The following is a 21,420-nucleotide window of genomic DNA, read 5'->3' as shown; positions in this document are numbered from 1 at the left end:
CCAATGACTGCCCTCTGCCTAAGCCCCGCCTCTGGCAGCCATCCTCAGATTTGGTAGCACGTAAAGTGGCAGTATGACCAAGTGAAGAGCCGCAGAGGGGTAGGCGGGAGGGTTCGCATGTGAATCCATGCCAGACCCATGCTGGAGAACAACAGTTACAGGTAAGTAACTTGTTCCTTCTCCAGCATGGGGTCTGACATGGATTCACATGCTCATGAATAAGAGAATACATAGCAGTACACACATGCACAACCACGGGAGGTGGCAACAGGCTCAACATTAAGCAATACAACTCAACATTAAGCATCTCTTACCTCCTCACCAGGCTCACCTTAAGCGAACAGGTTGTGCAGCAATGCTTGGCCGACCCTGGAGTCCCGATCGACGCAGTAGAATCTTGTGAAGGTGTGCGTCGACCTCCATGTCGCAGCCCTGCAGATGTCCAGCAGGGGCACACCAGACAGGAACGCCGTGGTAGCAGCGATCGCTCTGGTCGAATGGGCTCTCAGACGGCCGGGCAGCGGTCGGTTTGCCAACCAGTGACAGTGCATGATGCAGCCGGAGAGCCATCTGGAAATGGACATCTTCGAGAGAGCATTCCCTTGATTCACAGTCCCAAAGTTCACAAACAGCTGTGATGTCTTCCGAAAACTCTTCGTGCGGTCCACGTAGAACTTCAGCGCTCTAGCTACGTCCAGCGAGTGCAGAGTCCTTTCAGCCGCGACGAAGGAGACGGGAAGAAAACTGGCAACACCAAGGGTTCGTTGAGGTGGAAGTCCGACGGCACCTTGGGCATGAAGGAGGGGTGCGTCCTCAGCACCACCCTCGTGTCGTGAAACGTCAAGTATGGCGGCTTGCAAGATAGGGCCTGGAGATCTCCCACTCGTCGTGCGGAGGTGATGGCCACGAGAAACGCCGTCTTCCACGACAGAAACTTCAACGGTGCCGAATGCATAGGCTCAAATGGGGCCCCCCCCATGAGCCTGGTCAGCACCACGTTGAGCTCCCACGCCGGGGAAGGGGCTTTCACCGGCGGGAATGAACAGAACAATCCTTTCATAAATTCCTTCACCAGTCGATATGACCACAAGGACGCCCGCCCCGTAGTTCTGGCGTATCGTGAGATGGCGGCCAGATGTATCTTGATGGAAGCGTGAGCTAGTCCAGCCTTGGCCAATGACAGTAGGTACGGCAATACTTGAGGGGCCGTAATCCGCAGAGGGTTAATCTTCTATGCACGGCACCAGACAGAGAACCTCTTGCATTTATGTCCGTAGCACTAAAGAGTTGAGGACGCCCTGGCCTTTGCAGGAACCTCTCTGCAGTCGGCCGGGATGTCGTACCCTCCAAACTCTAGTGCTGCAGGAGCCAGGCCTGCAAGTTCAGCGACTCCGGGTTGTGGTGAAGAATGGCGCCTCCTTCTCTGGAGAGAAGATCTGCGTCCGTCGGCAGCTTGACTGGTGTGGACGTTGACAAGTCCAGAAGGTCCGGGAACCAGATCTGTCTCGGCCACACCAGTGCGACGAGGCTCATCCTGCACCGGGACCTCTTGAGCTGGAGCAGCAACGGCAGCAGAGGGAACGCATAAAGAAATAGGCCGTCCCAGGGGAACGAGAAAGCATCGCCCATGCTCCTCGGCTGGGAGAACCTGCTGGCGAACCTCCGGCACTTGGAATTCGTCACCGTCGCGAAGAGATCGATCTGGGGTTCGCCCCATCGTAGGAAGAGTCGATCCACTTGATCCTGGCGTAGTTCCCACTCGTGGCACGAGCGCAGCTCTCTGCTGAGTGAGTCGCCGATGGCGTTTTTTATTCCTGCCAGATGAAAAGGCACCAGAAACATCCCTTGGGCGACGGCCCAATGCCGCAGATCCTGGGCTTCCTTGGATAGGGCAGGGGATCGGGTTCCGCCCTGCTTCCGGATGTAGAACATCGTGGTGGTGTTGTCGGTGAAGATCCTCACCACCTTGCCCTTGAGGGACGGAAGAAAAGACCTGAGGGCCCAGAACACTGCGCGGAGCTCCAAGATGTTGATGTGGAGTGACTTCTCCTCCGGGAGCCAAAGGCCTCTCGCGTGAAGATCTCCGGAGTGCGCTCCCCAACCTTCCAGGGAGGCATCCATCGTCACAGTCACCTGGTGACATGGGGTCTGAAAGTCTGCGCCCGCCGACAGATGAGAGCAGGTACCCCACCACCGGATCGCCTGACGGAACGTCTTGTTGAGAGGGATCCTGTCCTTGAAGCTGCCCGTCGACTGGACCCAGCAGGCGTCGAGGAACTCTTGTAAGGGGCGCATCCGAAGCCTGCAAAGGCGCACCAGATAAATGCAGGAGGACATCATCCCGAGGAGGGACTTGATAGATCTTACCCTGGCCATGTCCGTGGCCAGCAGACGCTGCACCTTGCCCAGAATGGTCCCGGTCCTTTCCTCCGACGGCGAGGCCAGCCGCGCCACTGTGTCGAGCTTGGCTCCCAGAAACAGGCCGACTTGCGACGGAACCAGGTGGGATTTTGGAAAGTTGATGGAGAATCCCAGGTCCGTGAGCAGCTGGACGGTCTTCGCAGTGTGCTCCACGGCGAGCTCCCTTGTCCTTGCCCAGATGAGCCAGTCATCCAGGTAGGGGTAGACGTGGATCCCCTGTAGGCGCAGCTGCGCTGCCACCGGTGCAAGGCACTTGGTGAACACCCTGGGTGCCGACTTCAATCCGAACGGGAGGGGCTTGAACTGGTAGTGCCGCCCTTGGACCACAAACCTGAGGAACTTTCGGTGTCTTTTTAGAATGGGGATGTGGAAGTACGCATCCTCCAAGTCCAACGACGACAGGAAGTCGCCCTCCTCCAGCTGTCCCAGCACATGCTGGAGGGTGACCATCCGGAACTTCTGTGCCTTGATGTACTTGTTCAGTCGTCGCAGGTCCAGGATGGGGCGCCATCCTCCCGTCTTCTTTTTTAAGAGGAAGTACCTTGAGTAAACTCAGGTGCCCCAAAGCCTCTTTGGGACGAGCTCGATTGCACCTTTCTTGAGCATCGCCCTTACTTCCAACAGCAGTTGAGGGACGTGATTTTCCTTCCTGGCCACGGGTGGAACGCAAGGGCACTTCTTCTGAAACTCGTGGGCGTGCCCTTGGGCCAGGGCATCCAGCACCCAACGGTCGGTGGAGATGGACTCCCACACGCTGACGAACCTCGCCAGCCGGCCTCCCACCGGGGTGCTTCGGCGGGGACCCAACCCCACGGTCAGTTCAATCTTGTTTGGAGGCCGCCTTGCCTCCTTGACCTCCCTGTCGACGACGGGCACCACCCGACTTGCCGCGTCCCCTGTAGGCTTCCTGGGACAAAGATCCCAGAGAGCAGGACGGAGAGCCCACCAATTCCGACAACCAGGTGAGAAGAGAACCTGAAGGGGCTGGAAACACAAGGGAGGTGGGGGAAAACTTACCTTGGTAGCCCAGTCCTAATATAATCTTCATTTCCAGGCGGAATCCCAACAACACCGAGACCACACCAGGCAATCATTGGGAAGGGCACCAACGAGCAACTGGCTGGGTGTCGTTCCCGTGGATACCAGGTGAGCATAACAAGGGATTCCTGCATGGCCTCCTTCCCATCTCTAACAATGGCTAGGAATCCTGCCCTTTTATCCTCTTCTGGTATGTGCTCTGCCGCCACTGCAATGCCCTCTCACAGAGTGTATGAAAACGTTGCCAAGGCACATGTGGAGTTGGCTGATTTTAACGCCATACTCCCAGATGAAAATACCTTACGTGCCCAGCCATACACACCCTTATCGTCCCTGTCCGGAGGGATAGAAGGGTACGCCATTTTATTTTAAAATGTGGCTGCCTGGACCACCAGACGTTCGGGAGTGGGATGTGTAGACAGATAGCCGGGGTCGCTACTGGCAGGGCGGTATTTTGAAGTAAGGGATTTATTCACTGGAGGAATACATTTTTTGGCCACCCTATTTTGCAAAGCTACATGGAAGGGTAGGACTGGATCTTCGGTGGGACCATGGTCCAATAGATCGGTCAAATCATCCTGGTTGAATTGGGTTGGTAGTCTAGCCCAACCTAAATAATCAACCACTTTTTTCATTAGTTGACGGTATGAGGGACTGGCATGCTCTCCAGGTTCTGGCCTGCCAAAATCTGTTTCAGGAGATGTATCAATGCCACATGCATTGTTTAAGGACTCCACCAGATTCCTCATCCTGCTTTCTTCAGAAATCACACATTCTGGGACATTTGGTGTACCATATTCCAGTCCAAAAGGCACATTCTCCTCATCAGAGCTCTCCTGTTCCTCAAAAATTGCGGTCAAGGACTTGAAAAATTCCTTCCTAGGAAGGTTTAAAAACCTTTTCTGGGAGAGGCGCAGGAGGTGCGTTAGTGGACCCTGAAGGCCTTACAGGCTTTGCAGCCTTCTCTTCTGGTCAAGTTGGCTGAACTGGAGCCTTTGGCACCAAGGGCTTCGGGGTCGACAAAGGCATTGATGGAATAGTGGTCATCGAGGCGCTCTTCGAAGATTTGCCCTTCGAGGTGTGTTGGGTTTTGGACAGCGTCGGTGACCTCGAGCGGTCGACTCGAGCGGTCTTTTTTCACTCTGCGTCCTGGAAGGTTCTCGATCCTTCCTTCTTCGATCACCCAGGCTCGAGGGCGCGCGAGTGTCGGAGCGATGACGCTCCTGGCCGGCTTCCGAAGAAGGCGTGGACCAAGGCTTCGCTTTTTCGAACACCATCATTTTAATTCTGAATGGTTCCCACTCTTCGGAGGAAGAATGTTTTGTGGGGGCTTTTCATTCTTTTCGGGGATTCGTCCAAGGACGAGGTGGAGGGGGACCTGTGGCGTATTTTCGTCTATTTCTTTGTCAAAAACGACGAGCGATGGGAATCGCTTCGTGACCTGGACCGATGCTTTTCGCGTCGAGGAGATTTCTCCTCACGGGACCTCGACTCGACGCTAGAGGCTTTTCGGTCGGATTTACGACCTACCTGTAGTTTTTCCTTCCTCTCTTGCAAGGCCTTCCCCATCATCGCCCGACACTTAGTACAGGCCTCCATGTCGTGGACTTCTCCGAGACACCAGACATTCTCGATGCAGGTCCGTGATAGACATTTTCGAACAGCAAGATTTACATTTTTTTTAAACCCGATCGCGGGGTCGATGTCGAGGACATATCGTATTCTCTAGCAATATTCACTGCGTCACAGAACTCGAGGCGCGCCGCATCTCCGAAGCAACATGTACCGCGGAAAAACGGAACTGAGGCCAACGGGTGCTGCGCGTGCTACTTGTATACCAGATAACATCACCGTCAACGTAGGACTTCGAGGGACCATCGACATCGACGCACGGCGGCCACTGCCAAATTTTTTTTTCCAAAGCAGCTAAAGCTGGATGGAATACATCTAAGATGAGGAATACTTTGGAGGACACAATCCACTCGAAGGATATTTACTTTGGACTTCCTGACACAGACTATCCTTAGTGTCAGTTATGTAGGGAAATCCCACCTTAGCATAAAGGCAAGGTAGGCATTACCCCAACCTCTTTGTCTTCTTTCTTTTCTTTATTTGTTTTGGTTTGTTTAAAAGATTTACAAAGTTACTTATAAGCTACATTTGAGAGCACTAAACATCCTGAAACGGACTGAAATGTACAACTTAATACAACAAAAAAACATCAGAAATATAAAAATGAAAACATAACACATAATTTGCGCCTATAACAAATCAAGACAAATGATTTACAATTGTCATCACAATAGTCTAAAAGATAAAATCTTCTGAACCACATAAAGAACAATTTCCACTCCTTTAGCCAAATTTCCAATTTCAATGGGAATCAGTAAATTAATTTCTATAACCAATATAGATTAGTTAATACAATTGTAAGAATGAATGCAACCACACAAAAAAAGAAGGAAAAGGGATATTACTTTAGGGAGATCGGCTATTTCAAATGAATCATGCCACATGCGTCTGACAAAAAGCGAACCACTGCCATCTTTAGTGCCACTGAGGTTCCATGTAACATATCCCACCAAATAAGAGTCTAGATCAACTCAAGATCGGTAACACATTTTCCAAAGGCTGAGATTCGACTAGTTCTGATTAAGTCACATTCCAAAATAACATGTCTTAAGGTTTCCTTTCCTTTAACAAAATTGCAGATTCTGCAAGGTACGAATCCAACAGACATGTGATCTCTAATTTCAATTATTTCTCCCGTCTGCAGAACATTAAATTGGAATCTCATGTAACCATTTCGCCAAACCCTATCAGCGAAACGCACCAAGTATGATTCGGAGGTGCCCAGTCGTTAATTCAAGACCAGTTGATGATTTACATTTCAAATTGGATACTGCCTCCATAGTTTCTTCCCAATCCGCATTTTGTAGTAAACCCTTACCATGCATAGGATTAGATAGTAGGATTTCCTTTGTCAAACCATTTTTTTCTAAGGAGGCTTTACACAAAGCACTAAGGTTGGGACAGAAACAAAGATTCCGAAGTCCCACATCTCTAGCTAATTCCCAAATGAAAATATAAACCATTGCCCGACTCCAAAAGACATCTGGACAGGGAAAGACATCTCCATTCCACTATGCTAGCCACAGATTGGAGGCCCAATTCATACCCGAGGGCGGCCAATGGAATGCACTTGGTAGGCAAAACAATATAGCTCTCCAGATTCTCGTCCCCATTTCATACAAATCAGTCTTTAGCCAAGCCGGAGACAGTTCCAAACTATCGCACAATTTAGGAATTACTTTGGCCGTATTAAAGCGTAGGAGCGGGGTTAGAGAATATTTGCAAAACCTATGTTGTACCTTTCTCATTTGTGTAATTAACCGGCCACCTTTCTCCAAAATGTGGTGTTGGTAGTTAGCGCACGTTTTTCTCTATTCAGGAACCATTTGTAACCGGTCCGTTTTTACATTTACTTAATCACATAATCACTGTTTTTATTTTTTACTTTTATGACCAGACCGTTAAGATTAATATACTTACAGAAAGTGGTTATTAAATGTTGCAGACATATGGGAGTGCGAGTGCAATCGAGTAGCAGAAAATCATCTGCATAGGCACACCAACAAAGCTTGATCCCATCTATTTTAGAGAGATCAAGGATGCACTAAGCAATCCCAAACATTGGACACGTAAAGGTTGAAAAGGGCCAGGGCAAATAAGCATCCCTGATGTAAAACCATTTGTGGTTTTGATTGGGGCAGAAAGAAGGCCCTTGCTATTTAAGCAGACCTGCGCTGTGGAACCTTCATGCAGTCGAATTAAGATAATTCCTAAAAGCGCTAATTTCGGCCATAAAAGGGACAGATCGAAAGCTAAGGATAAATCCATGGCTGCGATATAAATGGGTGTAGCTTCTTTTTTCCAGGCCTGTTCTTGCAGAAATGTAATAATTAGTCTACCTGCTTCTGTACCTACTGCCTTTCTAAAGCCAAACTTGTTTGTTTGACAAAATGAAGTTACTTCTAGATCATTCTTCTAGTTGTTTCATTACTAGCCGGGGTGAACAATTTTGAATCAGCATCGATTTAGAGGGGAGCTTCTGTCCCCTTTCTTATATATCGGTACTATGAACGACAAGTGCCAGGTCGGAGGGATACACTTGAATTTAGTAATATCAGCAAATAGTAATGCTAACACTTTTGCCCATATTTCAGGATTAGCCTTAAAGATAACGTTCGACAAACCATTCAATCCAGGAGCTCTAGACGAACTGGACTTTTGTATTTGCAGTGTTATGTCCGGAATAGAGACGTTACAATTCCAATGATAATTCCTAGCAGAATCAATAATATCCAAGGTCAGATTTCTAACAGCATAAATGTTACTGAAGTGTCCGGGCCAATTTTCCTCAGATATACTATTGGCTTGTAAAGACAATTGAGGGCACTTCTTGGCATTGATCAGACACCAAAACTGACGAGAAGAGCCATCTTTTAATGCTGTTAAAATAGCTTCATTATCCGCTTGAAGCATTTCAGCCCTGTGACCCTTTATCCAATTATTTAGTTTGTTTTCTTATTCCCACCTTCCGAGTTTCCCTTGGGAGGTCACTATTTAGTATTCATCTCACCTCTCTGTTGCATGAGTTTTTATGCTGTTTAACCAAAATATCATGTGTGGAGGTGCGTACCTCTAGATTTCCTACCCCAGCAATTAATGGATTTCGAAATCAAGTTGTCTACATACAGATGGAATTTCGAATGTGTGAAAATAGATTGCCTCAAATCTAGTGAATTGTGATTCTCCTACAAACCATATCATATTTATTCACATTACCATTATGGCAGGTAATTCTAGTTTTAGGGCAAAAAAACAAAAACGCTTGTACAAATGCTCCTAGGTGTACTATCCAGATCAACACAGAGCACTACCTCCAGCATTCGTTGGTCACAGGGAGGTGGCCTTAATGGTAAATGATTGGTATACATCAATAAGACATTGGGACATGAATACATGGTCAATGGGCGAAGCACAGATACCATCTGTCCAAGTGGTGGAATCCATGCCTTGTCCCCAGGGTGGCATTAATGGAGGATAAACCCCAGTTTATAAATAGGGTATACCAGATCTGGCCCTGTAATCGCTTTCTGGTGGTTCCCGGTGGGCCATGGATTATCAAATTTGTCCCTCCCTCTTGTATATCTGTCAGGGGCCCAAGATCTGGCACCTCCCGTGAAGTGAGAGGGGAGCCATGCGATTTCTGCATTTAAATCCCCCCATCACGAAAATTTGCAACCCTGTGTATTTCAACATGAAGTCTATAATAAGCGTATTTATCTTTTCTATGGTCTGCTGAAGATTTAGGAGCAGATTCCAGTAGATGTTAAAGATAAGAATAGGGGTCGGGGAACCAGAGGTTTTTGCCTCCACCACAACAGCAACACCACCGGGGGGGGGGGGGGGGGGGGTTGGAAATCTAGTATGTGTAGGCCAGCGTCCATCTTGCTGGCAATTAAGAGACCCCGAGCAGGACAACCCCCAACACCCTTCTTAGCTAATTTAAAACACAAATCGATGGAATGGTGCAGTCATCCAGGACATGCATGCCAAACCTACTGCAGGGTGTGCACATCCAGAGATGGAGGGACAAGTGGCTAAGATCTCAGATCTCAATCCTATAATGCTCTTTTGTGTAGGCAAGTCCATAAAGCATTCAAGGAGAGACACTGGCTAGGTTTGGCAGGCATGCAGACTTCTGGATATAGAAGAGTCACTGGCTAAGGTTTTGGAACTTGCTCAAACAGCCAAAAATAATGGATCTCCAGTTGACCCAACAATACTGTTGGGCAATGCAAACTGTGCCTTGGAAACAGAACATGAAGGTTTGACGTCTTGCTTAATGAAATGATAGATATATGCAGCAAAATTGTAGCAAGTAAATTAGGTAATGTCATGTCAGACTTGCAACCCCTTGACCTTGTAATTCGTTTGGTGTAGCGAAGAGAAATAGTCTAATACACATGTACCTTCTGTACACAAATGTACGCGTACCTCACCGTCCCCTCCTCCAATGCAGTGGGCCATTAGTAAATTGAGTCACTGAATGAGTCTTTGGACAAGCCTATGTATGAACCAGAACCATAGAGTTCTTTGAGAATTTTAGATGCAACCAGAGTTGATGCACTAATGCGTGCACTATCCTACTACCACATGCTGCTTTTATCAATTATTGTTTAGATTCTAAGTAGTTAGTGTGGATTGTCCTTCTACATTAAATGCTTTTGCAAAATGTAACATTTTATTGTGCATTGGTTAGGCACTTCTACAGCAAGTCAATTCTGTTTCAAAATGCCGACAGGGTAACAGGGGAGAGCGGGGGGAAATGGGATTAAAAACAATGAATACAGTGGAAGATAAAGACAAACCTACTAGGTTTTGTGATTATTCAGAACGTCCAAGTGCAGTGAGAAGAGTGGAAGTGGGGTTAAGTGCTGGAATTTCCATGCTTGTGGGTGAGCAGCAGATGAAGTGTATAGTATGGTAAGTGCTATGCAGCTTGAAGCTGCATTGGGAAGAAAGTGAGGCCGGTGGGTGCCGAGGCAAGTGTTGCGAGGTAGGCAGAGGCTGGGGCGATAGGGTGTGGAAGGCCAGGACCCCGAAGGATACATAAGGGCCCTGGTCACCAGTCACAGCGACTGAGATTAGCAGAGGGAAGGAGGGAAGGAGGAGATGAAGAGGAAAGTCTTGAGGAGCTTCCGGCATTTGAGGAAGCCCTGCTCAAGACGAAGAGGAAGGGGGAGGCTGTTCCATAATAGGGAGTCAGCTGAAGGAAAGTGATCGGCCTCCGGCCCTCTGTTTAGCAAAACGCTTTACACGCAGAGTTGGTGCCAGAGTACCGTAGGGGTCTAGAGGGAGAGTATTTAGTAAAAGAAAGTTGCAGATAGCGACAGCCTTGTGGATGATGCAGAGGGATTTGAATTTAATCTGTGCCGCAACCAGGAGCCAGTGGAGAGTTTTTAGGGCAAGAGAGATGCAGTCCCGGGGCTTAAGGCCAAGGGTTAGTCTTTCTGCCCTATTCTGGATTAGATGGAGGGGTTGAAAAGTGCAAGGTAGATTCAGGAGAAGGCTATTGCAGTAGTCAAGCCTAGAGAGAACCAGGGCTTGGGTAACATTGAGCATCTGCGGGAAAGTGGGAAAAGGGAGAATTCCTTTGAGAATGAAGTGTTAAACGTGGAGCTTCCTGGCAATGTCCTGCGTGTGGGGGAGGAAGGAGAGCCAGAGAGAGGAGTCGAAGATGACTCCAAGGTTACTGGCTTCAGGTGAAGGAGCAGGGTGAGAGCCCATAGATGATGGCCATAGTGAGGGGAAAAAAAGAGGGAGCAGGAGTCCCAATGGAAATGATCTCAGGCTTACTGGCATTGAGGCCGAGATCGTTGGAAGTACACCAGGACTGGATGGCAGATAGGCAGGCAGGGATGATGGAAGATGCAAAATGGTCAGCAGGAAGTTTGAAAAAGAGTTGGCATCTGCGTAGCACTGGAAGTTGGTGGAGAAGTAGGAAATGAGGAGTGCCATCTGAGCAAGGCAAGTGTTGAAGAGCCATGGGCAGAGGTTTGAGCCCTGGGGGAACACCACAAGTGGAGAAGGAAGTAGGTGAGGAGAAGGTGCCCAAAATGACTTCGGACGAATGGTCAGTTAGGAAGGAGGTCAGCCAGTCCATTGCCTGCTCCGAGATACCAAGGGCATCATTAAGCGTTTTAGGAGGACAGAATGGTTGACCGTATCGAGAAGGATGAGGACAGATGGAGTCCAGAGATGCGAGCAGTTCTTCACGGGTGTTCAGAAGAGCAGTTTCCATGCCTCTGGATGCTCGGAATCCAAATTGATAGTCGTGGAGACCACCAACAAGTTCAGTGTGTGAGGTAAGTTGTGGAAAGGCCAGCTTCTCCAGCAGTCTTCCAAAGAAGGGAGTGACAGAACTAGGGCAGTAGTTGGCTGGACAGGTAGGGTCTGCTGAAGGTTTTTTCAGGAGGGGGCACACAAGGGAGTTCTGGAGGGAGGATGGGAATGATCCAGTGGCATAAGGGTGGTTGCAGAGATCAGCGAGTACAGGGGCAAGAGAGCCAATGTTGTCCCTGATGGTTCTGTTGGAGCAAGGGGAATGCTTTGCAGAGTTTTAATGGTGAAGTGTGCTGCCAGTGCGTTGCAAAGAGCCTGGAACAGAAAAGGGGAGGAGGAGCCTGCAGAAGGGTTGGCTAGTTCCCTGCAGATGTTAAAGAGTTCAGCTGTGTTTGCATGCACCGGATACCCATGCCTGGATGTGGGGCATTTTATTGGCACAGATGGAGTCTGTATTGCCTTTGGAGCAGGCAGCAGGCAACTTTGTCGGAGGGTGAGCCTGAGGTTTGCCACTTCGCAGCTCTGCACTTGCGTTTCAGGCCTGCAAGTTCAGAGTCGTTCAAGGTGTTACTTTTGGAGGCAGATTTCAGGCCGATCCTCATGACTGGGGCAAGAACGTTAAGGGTGTTGGTAATGGGTGGCAAATAAAGGTTGCTGAGAGCAGAGCCAGTGGTAGAGTCTGGGTATAGGGGAGAGGAGGAGGGATGAAGATGGATGCAAAGGCAGCAGCTGACACTCGTTTCATCAGACGGATGTTCGTGAACGAGGTTGGCAGAGCTTTTGGAGGGGCGGTCAAAGGGCCGACGGGACCCACGTACGAGAAGAGGAGAGAACAGTCTGACCAAGAGTGCAAGAGTGGAGTGACCAGAGGGGGCGGGAGAGAGGCTTCACAATGGATGAGGGTGTCCAGAGTGTGTCCAGCCGAGTGGATTATGCCAGAACGCGCTGGTCTTGGAAGCAAGACCACGAAGAGCAACAGCGGTTCAAATTCTGTATCCACGCTTAGAAACCGAACTCGGGTATGGTATTAGGCGCGTTATAAAAAAAAACAATTAACTACATTTAATAAATAAATAGTGAAGTGCAGATGTCAAGGAAGATAGTGGATGCTGTGACAGGGGAGTCCAATTGGATGTTTAAATCGCCCATGAGGAGGAGATTGGAGGTGGTTGAGAGTAGCGTGGAACAGAAATCAGCCCATTCAGAGAAGAACAGGGTGATAGAGCGAGGAGGCCTGTAGATGGTTGCAATGGTCAAAAAGGAGGAGAGATGACCAGCTTTCAGACCAGGCTCTCAAAGTAAGAGTTGAGCTGGGTGGGTATGAAGGGAAAAAGGAACCCACTCTGGGAAGATTAAAGGCAACCGCACCGCCAGCACAGTGAGGTTGTGGCTTGAGGATGATCTTAAAGCCATCAGGGAGAAGGGAGTGAAAGCAGTGACTGAGCTGGCACTGAACCATGTCTCAGTAACAGCGAGAATGTCATGGTCAGCGTCTTCAAGAAGGAGGCAGATGTAGGCAGAGTGTTTGTTGGTTTAGCCGGCGCTAAGAGTAGCCAGGTGAAGGAGCTCTCTGCCTTTGAAGGTTTTCTGAGGTGGAGTACAGGGATGCGGTACACCAGACGGAGGGGGAGGGGCAGAGCGAGTGGTAAGGGGAGAGGCAGGTGGATGGAGGATGTTAATGAGGGACGGCATGCGCCGATCAAAGAAGAGGAGGTTGGGTTAAGGACCCTGAACGAAGATAGTGCCTGTGTAGTAGCCATTAATGATGCAGCGTGATAAGCCGGCCAAGAGGACTGCCCACTTGGTGCCAGCATTAATGGGAGAGGATGTGAAAGGGAGGAGAATGGAGATGAGGAGCCCAAAGATCTGGAGGAGGTACAGAGAAAAATGTGGTCGATGACTGACACACTGACATAGGTGTCTGCGATGGATAGGCCAGGGTTGGTTCGCAGTATGTCTTATTTGTGCTTTTTTCTTGCAAATGCAATCCATACACCAATGGTCCACCACAGAGCTGTGGCATGGTGTTAAAAGGCATTTCCAGAGTGGGGGTCCTCTTGAATGGTGACCCGGGCACGCCGTTCCTTACCAGATCCAGAACCCTGATCGGACAAAGGGGACACACTTCGGACATGAGAAAATGGGAGTCACAGGGAATAGGCTTAAGGGAACCAGGAAGCATGCTATAGGGTCTTTATAATAAAGATATACCAGGATGCACTGCGTAGCAAGCAACACGTTTATCGTGTCTGTGTGAAGGATGTGGCGGGTGGAACTCCACTAAGAACTCAGAGTGGGCTCATTTTTGTTCCAATCATGTTTGTTTGCAAACATTGATTTTTGAGAAAATATGGAAATGCTGCAAATGGTTGGCCACTAATAGCATGTAAAAACTTTCACATATCAGAAATCGAATACAGTATGGCGGTTCATGGCAAGCATTTTTCCACCTCCTTGCCTTCCCAAAAATCTCCCTATGGATATCTCTGGCAGGCTGCCACATCAGAATTTAAAAACGAAGAGCTTATTCTGCGGTTGTTAATGTACATTAGCACCCTGCAAATGTTCATTATCCAGTCACCATATAGGCAACAAGGGCATTACCTGCTGGGCTAAGCATGCATTTTATGTCCGCTGTGCTATTTTCCCTGTCTGCGCGATTCACAGTGCTAGTCAGTCTGTCCCTTCCATCCTCCTGTGTTATACACCACCTCTAACCCCACAGACCCCACTCAATAACACCCCCCCCCACCCGCCCCTGTTCACTCCTTTTATCGCTCCTCGACTAAGTCCCGGCCCTCTGCCACACTCGTTGCTCAACCCTGATGGCAGAGACAAACCACGTACCAGTCAGCCAGATTTGTTTTTCTATTCCCTCCTGAGTTCTCTGCCATTATCGCCTACACCCCCCACAACCGCCTTCGCCCCCAGTAATACCCCTGCTTCACTCCGGCTCTTACCTTGTGGTAGCGGGCTGTTACAGACTGCCTTGATTGCCATTCAAGCCATAGTAGATAACTTTCAAGCCTTAACCCCATCCTTAGCATTAAAATAGGCTTTGCTTAACTAACTTAATACATCTTGAGAAGTCAAGAGTGTAGGGGCCTGATTTACAAAAATGTTTTAACATGGGGAAAGTCCCACTGAAAACCTAAATCAGGTCCTGGATCTTTTGGGTAAATCGATTTTATCTTGATTTCCCTTTAGTGGTTATAGATTTACAATGTAGCCCAATGTCTGGCAGGTCCATATTGGACTGGGTCCCCATTTTGGTCTTCAGTCCTGCCCTATAACAAAGAAAAAACTACAAGAGGTGCTCTTCATAAAGCAGGTTGATGAGTGGTCAAAGGTCTCACCCGATGGAGGACTGACCTAACACAATCAAATGCAAGACGGCATTCATAATCCAGGCCAACTGTGCCAGCAATCCCATACCTCTCAACTCACAAGCTTTTGGTGGGTGTCACCCACCATGTAATCAGTTTACTCACACACCAAACACCCTAAACGCCCATACACTTCAATATGCCCTCACCCACCAAAAAATAATCTGGTGTTTTCACCTGCCCTGGGAACACAAAAGGCCTAGGACAACTATGCAATCACTGGGGTACTTTTGAGAGCCATTAGCAGCTATTTAGAGAAGGGCCTTTCCAGCCTGGTTGATCGTAGGTATAGCAGCAAGCACCTTATGCCCCCAAACTTTGCACTGGTACCCCTATGTACAGTTAAGCTACACCCCTTCCTTCATCGCCACTAAACCGTCCTGTAGATTGAGCAGTAGATTTGCGGTCCAATTAAGGGATAATGTATCCTATATCAGAACCATGGGTGGGGGTGCCAGCCAATTAGGGAGCTCGGAACACAGGCCTAATCCTTTGGTATAAGACTGCGTTCTGAACTCTCCCCACGCCCTGTGCCATCCTTGCTCCCTCCCCCACCACCCCCAGATCGCCTTTGGCACCCACAACTACACATGGGTGCCAAAGTCAATGTTACCATTTTTTTTTTTTTAAAAAAAGGAATACCTTCACTATGGCCTGCGACACAGCCTCAGGAACAGTGGGCCGTTATTTAGAATCAACGCTGAAGCCAGATTCCCCTCCCGACGCGGCATCACAGAACAGAGTAAAAGGTATGCCCCCCCCCCCCTTTTTTTTGGTGTACATTGCCTTTAGCACCCATGTGTAGTTACTCGCGAGTGCTAAAGACGATATGCCCGAGGCGGCGGGCCGACCCTCTCGGTAAAGGCACCACTGCCCGTGCCTACGTCAGATCTAGATAGAAATATGAATGTTAGCACGTGCCAGGACAGCAATGCCAACCAACCAATCCACTAACAATTTCATCCCTCTGAATACACCTCTCAAACTCTAACCAAACAACTGCAAACCTCATACGCAGCAATCCACACAAACTACTGCAACAACAAAACAAACCACACAGACTTGCACAATAGCACACGACGACTCCCGGCCGAAAAACACCCCAAGCCCTGCCAACGGACTCACCGGGTTGAGGCTGCCATCAGCACATGACTGCTCTCTTGCACTTTTCCAGCTTATTCCCACTAACTCACCCTTCTCCCTTTTCAGAGCCGCCAGAGGACCACTTCGGTGGTGATAGTGCACAGTACAAATATCCTTTAACATTAAGGGACCCCCCCCTTTTGCTCAGGCCCTTAACTTGGGCAGCAGGCCGTTACTGAGAGGGTCGGCCTGCCACCTCTGGGAATATCGCCTCTTAAAATGTATAGAGTGCATCGAAGCACTATGACAGACTTAACCGTATCCTCTTGTTTTAATAAACTTTATATGGCTTCCTATAATTGGTTTCTCTCTCATATACAGCAGTGCAAACTGTTTTACTACATGTGGTTTTATTATATGCAACATATGAAATTGGATAAGTTAGGGAGGTCGGCATAGATGCTTATAAAACCAAAACTAGAATGCACCAACTGAGAATACCTGTGGTGGAAATAAGTTGTGCATGCACTCACCATTGCCTGTGGAGGAGCTGTGAGGAACCTGCATTTCTAACGAGTCCTGGTGATCAAGAAGAGTAGACTCCTCACCTTCCATCCTTGTGATCAGGTCAGGCTTAGACACTGGATAACCTTAAAGATGGAGACACAACAAGATCACGTGACAAGAACACATCAGTTCTATAAAAGTCTTAGATCTACAAGAGCAAACTGTGATTCTGTGCCAATAACTTGTTTTGCCTCTTTCTGTCACAGACGGACACACAAAATGCTACGGAAACAGGACATTCCACACACTTCGGTATGAGTTACATCCATTATTAAATATCTTGGGGGTCATTAGTAGTTGGGCAGTATCCCCGGATAGCACCCAACGCAATTAGCGTTAACGCAACTTGGTCTGGCGCTATAAGCACCGGTTCATAAGTTACGGTGGCAGGTTAAGTCCCAACTTTTCTGAGTCCACGGGACGCAATGCGGCATACAACTAAGAGGTAATTGCATGTGGTTATTGTGCTGAAAATGGGTGGAAAGTCGGAGCATTTACCTCAGCTCTGAGCTGGAGGCGAATGCTCCAAGGTTCCCCCAAAATCTGGATTGGGCGGAACGGTAATGCAGCGGTAATAGGGTTACCACCACATTTTTACTTCTCCGCCCAACCTAGTGAGGTCCCTCATCACGAGGGGGGCGCAGGGGTAGATCGTCAGGTTAAATTCAGTTGTCTCCACATTTTGCTTCACAAAATACGTAAGAAATAATGCTACAAGAAAGAAACAGAAAAAAACAATGCTGATCATGGGAAGGTGTTAAATTACTCCCCTTTGATTAAAAGCTAAGAGCGCAGTAGTGCTGGGGAAGGAAGCACCGCGAGCACAAAATGGAAAAGGCAACTTGAGCTGGACGCAAGTGTATCAAGTACACCGTCGGGCTTTTTCTCTAACCATTGGTCTTGCCTAAGCTCTTGGGCTGCCGTTCAGTTTTTTTCCCCTTCATTTTCTTCTTGGAGTTAAACGCCTTCTGCCAACACAATGATTCGATTGAGAACACCAAAAAGCCAGGGTAATAGGTGACAAAAAGCACAAGACGCGGTCTTTACCCAAGGATAGCAGGGTCTGGTAATTGTCCGTCATGACGTCCTTGTAGAGCTCGCGCTGCCACCCGGCCAAGTCCCGCCACTCCTCCTCTGTAAAGTAGACCGCGATGTCGCTGAACGTTACCGGGACCTGGAAGAAGAAGTGTCGCACATAGTTAGACTCAAGGTCAGCGCGGCGCCTCCAACAGTGTTCTCTGCAGAGCAGCAGCCATGTATTCTGTACCACTGCAAGCGTCAGAGCGGCACACACCTGTATAGCGTGCCACAGTGCCCAAGACAGGAGAGAGGGGCGGGACGCAGAGGAGCGAGGGAGGGCAAGGCGGGCCGCGGCGGGCCGCCGGGGAAGGGGTGGAGAATATCAGCCAGATGGAGGGAGACGACAGAAAATGCAATTTTAAACAGACAGGGCTGAACTCTAGACAGAGCGGAAGGACTCCTGACAAAGACGAGTGATGAAGTCAAGGAGAAAAGTAGAGACCGCATAGCATCAAAACTCAAGGGACGCGCCAACCGCATTTTTACAGGTGGATCATGGGTTAGAGCAGTCGAGGACAACAATACAGGATTCGCATGCAGGAGGCGAGCGGACAGGTGGCTGCGGCCCGAGGGAGGGAGGCAGAGGACAAAATCACTGGGAATGGGGACATGCATTAAACTGTACGGAAGAGAAGTGGCGGCAAGAGAGGTGCCACTGCCAACCACTGATGGAGAGAGTGTCAAATCAGAGAGACAGAGAGCGAGTTAACGGCAATAGTTGTAAACTAAACGGTTGCACTCGAAGAAATTGGCTCCGACACCCACAACACAGCTACCCATTATGTCAATGCACCCCTACCTATTGGGAAGGCAGTATATTTCTTTCAAACTCTTGGTATAGCCCTGGTCAATGAGAAAACAAAACAAGCATTGACCAGGGCAATGCCAACAGTTCGGGCCTTTGTGTAGGCATGGGAAAGGCACTTGCCAGGCACTGCCCTAGTGCTAATAACTAGCTATTGATGGTAGCAGGTGCAAAATGGCGAGAGTTCATGGGTGTGTAATAGCAGTGACTGGCAGCTGCCTAATACTTATACACAAGCCAAAACTGTTGGCTTTGCCAATGCTAGATGTGAAGGACATGCATAGTGCTTATAAGTTGAGTGGCTGAAACCAGAACAGGTTAAGACTTATTACACTAGTAGCGTGTTTACAACCCCAACTAGTCATTAACTCTCAGAAGATCACTTTGAAAAAACACAGGCAGGCACTTGAAATGCAAAGTTTGATGGTAAGGATTAAATCGAGCTCCGAGTTCTGCTGAGGTGGCGTTTTGGGCGGGGATGGGCCTGCACTGGGTGGGGCTGGCCATAGGGATTAGCAAGGCCATGGGCAGTCAATGGGTGGGCAAATAACTACACAACACTTACAAGCTTTGTGCCCCCCCCCTCATATGCCATTTCTCCCCATCTGTACTGTAATGCAATGCAATATCGGCTTATAAGTGGCTAATAGTCAGTCCGATTTAAATAGATCAAACCACATGCCTATATGGCACTAACATGCAGAGAGCTTCACTGTATTGCACTACAGTTGGTATACAGAGAAATGCAGAATTCTTCTGATACTTCCTACTTTAAAAAAAGGAGGAGTGCATCTTTTCACAAAGTTATTTCCATTCATCTCCATAAGTTTTCCGATCAGCCGACTCGTTAAGGCCAGATGCGTGAGACGGCGAGCTCCTTTTCTGTATGCCAGTAAGGCAGATGCCCTAGAAATATACACGCCTCTCAGCTGCAGAGTGGTTCTGCGCACAAGCATTCGGTCTTGGTGAAACGGGATAAGGCATTCAATGTTTTGACCCCAAGGGTATTTAAAGATCAATTTCGGGGATGGCAAACTTACTTTGCAAATATGAAAAATACTTTTATCATCCTCCTACGCCCACCGACGACATCTTTCGAATGAATACATAACCGAGAAAACGAAGAGGAGGAGGCATTGCAAAAGCACAAACAGACCAAATCTGCTCCACACTACTCCCCTCACCAACAAAGAAGATTGGGAAACACTACTAATCAACATCAAGCTCAACGACCAACCCAGGTTACTGTGCCTCCTGATCTACAGAGGGCCATCCGACAACCACAACTTTGCCACAAATCTCACCAACTGCATTGCCAACCTCGCCCCTTATGACAACCTAATTGTTCTCGGGTATGTCAACATCGGATTCAAAAGAGAAAATGAAACCACAGCAAACTCCCTCTGCACCCTTCTTGAAACCCTCCACAAACGGCCCCATCCACCCACCAGATGCAATTTTCTGCAGAGATGAACTCTCGACCACAGCCCCACTGGTACCAATCCCATTCACTGTCAAAATCCCAAACTGCATGATGCCCATAAACGTAAAACTCCCTGAGACTTAAAGAAACTGGAAGAGTCTTGACCTGGAAACGGTAACAGAGCTACTGGAATCAACCAAGCCAAACACCTTCCAGCTAAACAGAATGACACCAGACTCAGTGGAAGAAAAACTTGACACCTGGATCACATACGCCATAGACCAATTTAGCACCTGCAAAACTCGCCAATCCCACCACAAAGGCAGAAAGATGGTTCAGAAAAGAACTGAGGGAACTCAAACAATGAAAAAAATCACTATAACAATCGGACATAAACAAATACTGATGACAAATCCAAATTTACAAATCAGCAGTCCTGAAAGCAACAAAAAAAAAAAGGAAAAAAAAAAGTACTAAACCACAAGAATCTAATCTGCCACAAACCCACAAAAAGAACTATCCCAATTTCGTTCAACAAATGTGTCATACCATCACAATCCCTGTGACAACTTCACTCCCCACCTAAGAATGAAAATGGAAGCAATACAACAGCAATTGATACAAGCTGCCTTACCTTACCCCTCCAGAACTATGAGAAACCAGCACGCCACCAACGACAACACTCAATCGTTGCGAACCAATAAGCGCAGACATTTTCAGCTAATAAAAACACCACCCTCACCGGATCCCCCCCAGTGACCCATGCCCACCGGGCATCTTAAAAAAAAAACATTTTTTAATAAATGACTCCTCAACCACAGAATACCAGCCTCATACTTCTGACTAATGAACCCATCCCTAAACCAAAGAATAGTACCTAAAATGTTAAAAATCAGCATACATCAAGCCCTCCTAAAAAACAAATCAGGAAATGCAGAAGACACTACCGACTACATACCTATAAATCGAAAGCTACCCTACCCGGCAAAAATCAAGAACCACATCTACAAAATACTACTCAACCATGTGGAAAGCAACAGAATACTCAATTACTCCTAGGTCGGCTTCAGACCCGTGAGAATAACAGAGTCAGCACTTACATCCATTTGGGAAGACCTAAAAATAAATGCAGACGAACAGCACCCAATCAGCCCTCATACGAATAGACTCATCAGCCACCTTCGACAAAATCAGACAAACAAAACTAATACAGATACTGGAGGAATGCAGAATAAAAAAAACTCTGCACTACAATGGCTGAAATCTTTCCTCACCAACCAGAGCACACTTACATGTACATCCAACACTAACAACAGTGTACCACAAGGATCAAACCTCTCCACACTCTTCTTCAACGTCTACATGTCCCTCCTAATGAAACTCATTCAAACCCATGGACTGACCCTAAAACTACACAGAAAACACCAAACTCATCTGCAAGGTAACCTCCGCCCAAGACGCAAACACCCTCAACAAATGCCTCACAGACATATACACCAGGATGACAAAACAATATCAAAGTAACAGAAATAATGATGATCGCCTCCCCAGAAGACAATGTAACATATACATACCCGAGCTGGCCACTGCGCATGGGAACAAAACCAGAGACATCGTAAAGTGATTAAAAAAAAAAACCTAGGAACACTCATGGACAATGGACACCCTCTCTCACTAGAACCACAAGTGAATGCAATAGTAAAGAA

The 21,420-nt window shown here is 48.1% G+C and overlaps 1 protein-coding gene across 4 annotated transcripts in view; it reads right to left on the bottom strand.

Annotated features, from left to right (window-relative positions):
- LOC138567567 (zinc finger protein 585A-like) overlaps positions 1–21,420 on the bottom strand; it is a 166,331-nt gene that overhangs the window by 35,867 nt on the left and 109,044 nt on the right. For all 4 annotated transcript variants that reach the window (XM_069645919.1, XM_069645918.1, XM_069645916.1 and 1 more), the window contains 2 exons: positions 17,454–17,580; positions 16,373–16,489 (listed from right to left, as the gene is read on the bottom strand). In XM_069645919.1, the coding sequence (XP_069502020.1) occupies positions 16,373–16,489; positions 17,454–17,487 (151 nt within the window). In that variant the 5' untranslated portion in view covers positions 17,488–17,580. The remainder of the gene's footprint in view (positions 1–16,372; positions 16,490–17,453; positions 17,581–21,420) is intronic.

This window comes from Ambystoma mexicanum, chromosome 2p (assembly GCF_040938575.1).
Source record: "Ambystoma mexicanum isolate Mex_15411 chromosome 2p, UKY_AmexF1_1, whole genome shotgun sequence".
Classification (NCBI taxonomy): Eukaryota; Metazoa; Chordata; class Amphibia; order Caudata; family Ambystomatidae; genus Ambystoma; species Ambystoma mexicanum.
The sequence above is the reverse complement of the archived record's forward strand: the minus strand, read 5'-3'. Positions and strand labels throughout refer to the sequence as shown.